General features: G+C 37.0%; 2 protein-coding genes across 2 annotated transcripts in view; both read left to right on the top strand.

Annotated features, from left to right (window-relative positions):
- Positions 1-7,544, top strand: part of LOC105227122 (uncharacterized) — a 266,518-nt gene that overhangs the window by 12,265 nt on the left and 246,709 nt on the right. The gene's annotated exons all lie outside the window — the stretch shown is intronic.
- LOC109579705 (uncharacterized) lies at positions 3,238-4,133 on the top strand. The gene has a single exon (XM_019991134.3). The coding sequence runs from the start codon at positions 3,660-3,662 to the stop codon at positions 3,966-3,968; it is 309 nt and encodes a 102-aa protein (XP_019846693.2). The 5' UTR covers positions 3,238-3,659; the 3' UTR covers positions 3,969-4,133.

Below are 7,544 nucleotides of genomic sequence, written 5' to 3'. Positions count from 1 at the left end.
AGCCATTTATGGAAAGGTGTAGTAAAAATTTACGCACGCATTATCCGCCTGACCGTTGCGCGTTTCCGTGAAAATGGCAATTATGTGCAGCGCCGTGTCGCCACACGAACAATGTGCTGCTGGCGGCCGCGTCTAGAGTCTAGACACAAATTTGGGCGGATTAAAAGGTGAGCGGAAGTAATGTCAATATTTTTGCATTGTTTTGGTTTGTGACCGCTGCCGTGCAGCAGGATTCTGCATATTCGTAATCCGCTAAGTCCGTATGTGTATATGTGGGTTATTTCATTTACTGATGTTTTGCTTAGACCTGTCGGCAACAATGCTAACGTCTTGAAACACTTCGAGAACAATTGAAATGCCCAAACAATGCAATGACATTTAGCAGCCTGTAAAATGTTTTCATTACACGAGAATGGTTTTAGGCTAAATGCCAATAATTGGGATTTTCCCACATTTAACACAAAACTGTGCCATTGAGGCGAAGGTAAAAGAATATGTGTATTTGTTGCTTGGTTTTATGTGTGGACATAAATATTTTGGTGCGTTTTGCATACGAAAACTAATTGATCTTGGTGCTAACTGTACTTCATTCACGGTTTTAGTAAAATAATGACTATAATCGCATGAGCGTTGTGTACGCCAATAAAGAAGAAGATGAAGAACGCAACTTTATGATTTAGAAGAGGGAAATAACCAAAAAAAGTATTAAATAATTTATTCTCCGACGAAAAGTTGGTTCAAGGAAAAGCAGTTTTGATTGCACGGTAGCATAAAAATGGCAACATTAAAAAAATAATAAAATTAAAATGCGAAAATTGTAAAATTAATTCCTTTTTTCCGATTAATGACTCACTGACACGACTATTACAATTTCTATACAAAAACAAAGGAAAAGGTAAAGGATAGGTTATGTTGGGTTAAACTAGTTAGATGTAACGCTATACATAAATTTAGCGGTCCTGTGTAACACCAGGTTCACTTTAACACCATCTGAAGTTTACTACCCATAGACGTCAACGCTTTTTGCGAAGTTTAATAGAGACTTCTTATCTAATTCTAATAGTTCATGCAGTTCCTTTAACTGCGAAGCTTCGATATATATCTAAGCCGAGTTCTCGATAACGCCGAACAGAAGCAGTGGACTTGTTCCAACGGCTTATGCCTGTTTCCCTGCTTATTATACACGTATTATCGTTAGTAATACCAGGGGCGCATCCAGAAATAGTTTGAAACATGAAGCGTATTACATTAAATATAGCAGTCTTTATAAAGTTTAATATCGTGGTGAAAAAATTTCAAAACGATCTTCTAATATTAAATCCTAATAAAAGGAAAAACACATTATTAATCTTATATAGTATAAATATTATATTGAATATAAAAATTTTAGAAAAAAAACGACGTTAACCAAGTTTTGAGAATATTTCGAGAACTTCTTCTGCAGTGACTTCAATGTCATGATGCGTGTGCAGCAACCCCAAGCCGAACAATCTATCTTGAAGCATTCTCGGAGCTCGCATTTGTCACAGGAAGCGTTCAGAATATGCGAAGAAAACTATGGGGCATAGGTCTACATCGCAGTTCCTCAACGTTTCCAATGCAGTAGTCGGTAACTTGTTGTCTTTTCACTTTCGTTTCTGCCCCAATGGCAGTATCAGTGCTCAAGTTCACCTTCAAGCTTCAAATGTTGCATGGCGTTGTCATCATCCAAAAGGCCTTTGAATCTATCTATCAAACAGTTAATAATGTTTGTAATAATGATTGTAACCATCAATGGAACGTATACTGAGATCCTATAGTATTCCTCAGAAATTCTCATGCAGAAATTTTCATGTTTTGTTTATCGGCCGCAGATTCATGGTTTTTCTTATCAACTTTCAGTTCTGTCGCCATTTTTTTCACATCTGAATGAATGGATCGAAAATGTTCCTCAGCTTTTTGTCTTCGATTTCGAAATGTTACAAGCAGCGTATCTATCATATTTGATGCCTTTGTTAGATATGCCACCAATAGCACGCATATGGCATGTGATGACAGTGAGTTGTGACCTTCGGCTAAGCCAAGAACCGTCTTCTAGTTTTTTCGAGACCGTGTGAGCAGTAAGCATGTGGTTTTTTATCCACTCCCTTGCACATGATCTTGGCGATACTGCATTCCATCTCAGCCTGATCCGTCTGTCAGGCCTTTTAGAAATTTCGTTACGAACTACTACTTTTAGCGACTTGCATAATTCCTGAATTGGTTAGCGATTTCTTTACCGAAGCGCCTTTTCGGCCTGGAACCCAATATATATGCACCCGATTTGTGGTAAACACTGTATCTACTGTCTTCCTGCTTCTAAGCACATTCTTTCACTCAATTCGATTTGAAATACATAACTGCTTTATTCACCGCTCGGCTATCGATGTATATATTGATGTCATTTATCAAATGTCGTCTCCTGAGTTATTAGATTTTCAGCAGCTTTCCTGATCACATAAACTTCTGAATGGTTGATATTGCAGTATTTCGGCAGCTTGAAGTGTCGCCTGAGCTCTAGCTTCGCATAATAGATCCCGGTGTTCACTCCTTCAGCAATTTCAGAATCGCGCGTGTAGATTTAGAAAATTTCAATGTTGGGTCGCGTATCCGTGCGCCATATACGTTTTTTAGTGTGACTTCACAGCTTATTTCCCAGATAAAGCGTGTCTGTGTTCCATTTTATCCACCGAGAAATTGCTTAAATAGCTAGGACCAAAGGTTCTTGTGCAAAATTCATCTGATACTGCCAATCTTGCAGCTGATTTCGCTGTGAGTTTTCCAGTGTACCTAACTGACTTTGGGTAACCTTTCTGGTACAGTCATTGGATTGGTTCTTAGTTACGCAGAGAGCAGCGATCAGCGAGCTGCTATACGGATAGAGTATAACATATGCAGAATTCTGAAAAAATATGAAAGCTTAGCTAGTTCTTGAGCAGATTTTGTGTTTGAGGTACATTAAAACTTTCAAGGCAAGGTGCTACTTAAAAAAAGAATGTTAACTTCAGACATTTTTCTCTACTGAATCCTCTGTACGATATAGATAGACACTAGTTAGCTTAACTTATCTTAATGCATTTCATTATATGTGACCTGGTCTACGGAAAGGGGGCTTAGGTGTCAAAAAAATCAATTTTCACTTTTTAGTTGATTCCGATGGAAGATGAGAGTTCTTTATTTTTTGTTTATTATTATTTTTTATTATTTTAGACCGATTTTGCTTACTTGTTATAACAATTTACTCTGGCTATTCTTCAATAATGTGACCTTAAACTTATAAACGCCCCTATTTAGTTCTGCTACGTAAAGCTTGTAATGAATACCTTAAAAAAATATATTTGTAATTATGTATCCCAGATGTAGATTATTACCTATTCTTTATATACTCACTACTACCACTGACAGCGTACATAACCGTTAATTATGCAATCGCAGGTAGATTTAAAAAAAATATATGCTTTCGGTATGCTTTCGGCGGACCTACGGTGGTATAAATTCTCGGTACATTCACCTCCGCAACGCATTATCAATTCTTCTGTTAAAGTAAACGAACTATCGAACAGAACAACGAAAAGCTCCGAAAATTACTTGTAACAGTTAACATTAGCACTATCGACAAAAAAATAAAAAAAATCATAGCAATGTCCAGCAAACAGCAATCCACTCCCGGTACCTCGCTCACCTACGACGTCTTCATGCATTTGGAGGAGCTGCGGCGTCCAACTCAGCAGCCACTGCGTCTGAACCAATCGAAAGTGGCGCTGACCACGCACCTCATCACCGAAAACATACAGAATATACAAAAGTGCAGCAACGCCGATTTGAAGGCCATCACACGGGAGCTGCAATTCAAGGAGCAGTTGCGCAAGCAAATCAGCAGCTTGAAAGCGGCAGCAAAGCAGAGTCCAAAACGCAATCCACTTAAAAGCGAGAAGAGAACGCAGAGCTAACAGCAAGCAGGGTTGCTTAGTTGTTAGCATAGAAGTAGTTAATAAGTGGTTCCTTTTGATTGAAGAGTGGCTCTTTTTAGTATGCGGAACTAGTCCATTTTGCATGCAATGTATTTTGTTTTAGGAAAATTAATAAATAGTCAAAAATAAATTTAAAGTCAAAAATGTATTATTTAAATTTTTCCATAATTTTAGATTTCAGTCTGTAAGGATGATATATGAGATATTTTTCCTTACTACCAGATTTAAATGTTGAAGTTAATAATGCGTTTTTAGGGCTCTAGACTAGTCTGACGGGTTTGAAAGGAAAAAGAGCTCTATATCACCCTTTCAGGCTTTATTAAATATGTCTTTAGAAGTGTGAACAACTTCTAGGTTGCTGTTTTCATACAAAATGTCAGCTTCTGGGCCAATCTTCGGCATTACCATCATCAAAGGTGCCTCGATGCAAGATTTTTCATTTGAAGATCAAAGGCTTGCCTAACTTCGTCAGTTTATCCACTGCTATCAACACTCGCTTTGTGAGCCCAACGAAGGCGAAATTTTATTTATTGTCATACCACCCAAATTTACTTTGGTTTTTGTTTTCAAACACATACATACATACAGAAAACATTTTTCATTGCAGTTTAACTTTTGATATCCGAAGATTTGTTGACGGTCGCACTTTCTTCACATGTTTGTAGAAATGTATGGCTTGTTGTGTGTGGATATGCACTCAGGTAGAAACTGCTAAGTCGAACAGCTGGCCTAACAAATTACCATAATAGTTAAGAGTGTATGTATGTACATAAATATTTATGTATGTATGTATGTATGAACGCTGTGAAAACTTTCACTTATGCGCCTTTCTTTAGCATACTCAGCTGTTTAGCTATATTTATTTCTCAGACTTAAATCATGTTGGAAGAATTAAACTTAACATTTATGAGAAGCTTGTGGTGAGTGCTTAAATATGCATACAAGTATGTACGTATATAAATACCAGTGCATATGTACATATGTATATAAACAATTAATAAGAAATTGCGTTAAAGGCATTAATGGACTAACTCAAGGGCTTGTGTGTACATACATATGTACATAAGTATGTGGTAGTAATAAATATATTATATTGTTGTAACATATGTACATACAACTAAGTATATATTTATGCATATATACATCTATGTAGATACTAATGTATGTTATATGTAAAAATATGTAAAAAGTATGTATATAAACACATATTACATTTGAAAGGGCAACAAATTACAAAATCTGTTTGATTGCTCGAAAATTACGCCGAGTTTGTTTTCATTTTCTATTCTTTGTATTTTAACTTAAGATAATAATCAACAGATATATACAAACACACATGTATGTGTGCTATGGATATGCTTTAGCGCCTTCACTTGAACTGTTGGCTTTTAGCTTTAAGTTAAGCTCTTGTTGGACTAGTTGTTGCCTTTGCTCTTTGCGCTGACCGGTTTTCATGGTCTAGCAACCATGAGTTGGTGTTATACATTTACACACATACATACATACGCATTATACATGAATACCAATGTATATACATATACATGCGTACAAAGAGTTAATTTAAATATAATATTGTATACTAATATAAAACTGAAAAGTGGTTGCTTGTCTCAACGATAAAGAAGTTATAATGTGGAAGTTAATAGTAATAATAATATCGTACTATATCCTCAGAAACATGGGTAATATATCAGCAAACTTTTGAACGTTTACCTTCAAAAATGGGTAATTGAAATAATAACTTGTTCTTCAAAATAAATAAAGCCTTTGGTGAACTAAAGGTCAACTCGAGCTCAGTGAACACTACCTAAAAATATCGGCCAACTTTAATAAAGCTACAAACTTTCTAAGTTAGAAAGTCGAATTTGATACAAGAGAGTTTGCGGATACTTCAATACGGTACATAACTAGTGTAAAATTTTGAAATAAAACAATGTTTTTCCCGTTTCCGTTTAGACCGCGTCAAATTAGGTCTTGACTGCGCACTCCAATCGAATCGAGTAAGTTTAGCGACTCATCCAGTCACAGTCCTCATTTCTAATATAACTCATGGAACATAAACCTTGAGGATGAGGGTGACACCCTTCTATGCTTTCGTAAAAGGATCTCTATGCAAATCTCTTGTATACATTGCGACAATGTATCCGGAAATTGATCCACATCAGATTTGAAAAAACGTATGCCGACGATTTTTCCAGTACTCAAAACACTATTCATAAGTTCTTTTTAGGATTGCCTTCAGCGTATTTGGTTTTATCTTTGCGATCGACTGAAAACGTGTACCATTTCGGTGATTGTTGACTTGTTTGGAATGTTTGTATCCATGTCCAAAGCTACCTGTTTACCTTACTCCTTTTGGAAAAAAAATTGAGCTTTACAGAAACGAGTCGAGCAAAACGCGTTTCATACCCAAAACAGCCATTCAAAACATTCGAACGGACTCGCGAGAGATGTCGAGCTCTCTTGCCATCTCTCCAACACTTGTCTGATGATTTTCAAGCAACACAATCTTCACATTTATAATATTTTCATCTGTTGAAGAGGACGAAGGTCATCCAGAACGTGGCATACCTTCAATGATCACTCGATCGTCTTTAAAGGCTTTGCACCAACATTCACAACTATTCCGCAAACGAAATTTAGTTAAAAATACAAAACTTGACACAAATTTATCCATTTTAAAAATCGCTACGCACTACTTAGCTGTACCCACTTAAGCAATCTTCTACTTAAATATCCGATCGCCGATAGCTCCGATGTCCACCCAAGGGGTTATTCTTTACCGTTATGAGTTTTCAGTGACCACGAGCTTTGAAAAGAGGTCCTGCGCACTGCACTGAAGACCTCGACAAACTCATCAGTCTCGAATCGCAGTGAGCACTGAATCCCAATCCAGCACGACTGCAAGAATTCATGGAAGCTTTTTTATTCCATCTAAATTGAATCTGATACACCTATGATTAGAGAAAGAATGCACGTCCTGAACTCTCCAGTCCTTGATCAAGGGTCCCATCTCATTTAGGGGAGGAAGAGATCAAAGACTTCTTCACTGTCTTAGTTAAAAATGTAGGGGAGTTTCTTCTATTACATTTAAATAGAGCTTCGCTACAAAAAAATCGAAAAGTGACTAACACTTTGCATTTATGTATGTCTGCCTTTCCCCCGACCGAGTGCCTCGAGTTTAGGTAGGAGCAAGGGGCGGATCCACGAAGGGGAGAGTTGCCCTCCGAGAGTGAAAAGTTGTATATTAATTCCATCATAAGTGACATTCCACGAAGCAAAGGACATTGAGTTGCAAGTACAAAATTATAAAGTTGAAAGAGCCCTTTCCCCCAAAAATGCTACTCTGGATCCGTCGCTGGTAGGAGCCTATTATTACTTTTGCTTTATTTTGTCAGTTTTCTATCAGAGGTCTTTTTAATAGCTCTGGAAGTGGTTCCGCCTCGTCGTCGTGAGAAATATAGTTCGATATCAACGAGAGATAAATACTGCTTCGATACAAAAAAATCAAAAAGTGACTCACCTCTAGCATTTATGTGTGTCCCAGCTTCCCCA

This window comes from Bactrocera dorsalis, chromosome 5 (genome assembly GCF_023373825.1).
Source record: "Bactrocera dorsalis isolate Fly_Bdor chromosome 5, ASM2337382v1, whole genome shotgun sequence".
Classification (NCBI taxonomy): domain Eukaryota; kingdom Metazoa; phylum Arthropoda; class Insecta; order Diptera; family Tephritidae; genus Bactrocera; species Bactrocera dorsalis.
Note: the sequence above shows the minus strand (reverse complement) of the source record. Positions and strands in the feature narration are given on the sequence as shown.

Coding starts and splice junctions, on each gene's coding strand:
- LOC109579705 (XM_019991134.3), top strand. CDS start 3,660: ATGTCCAGCAAACAGCAATCCACTCCCGGTACCTCGCTCACCTACGAC.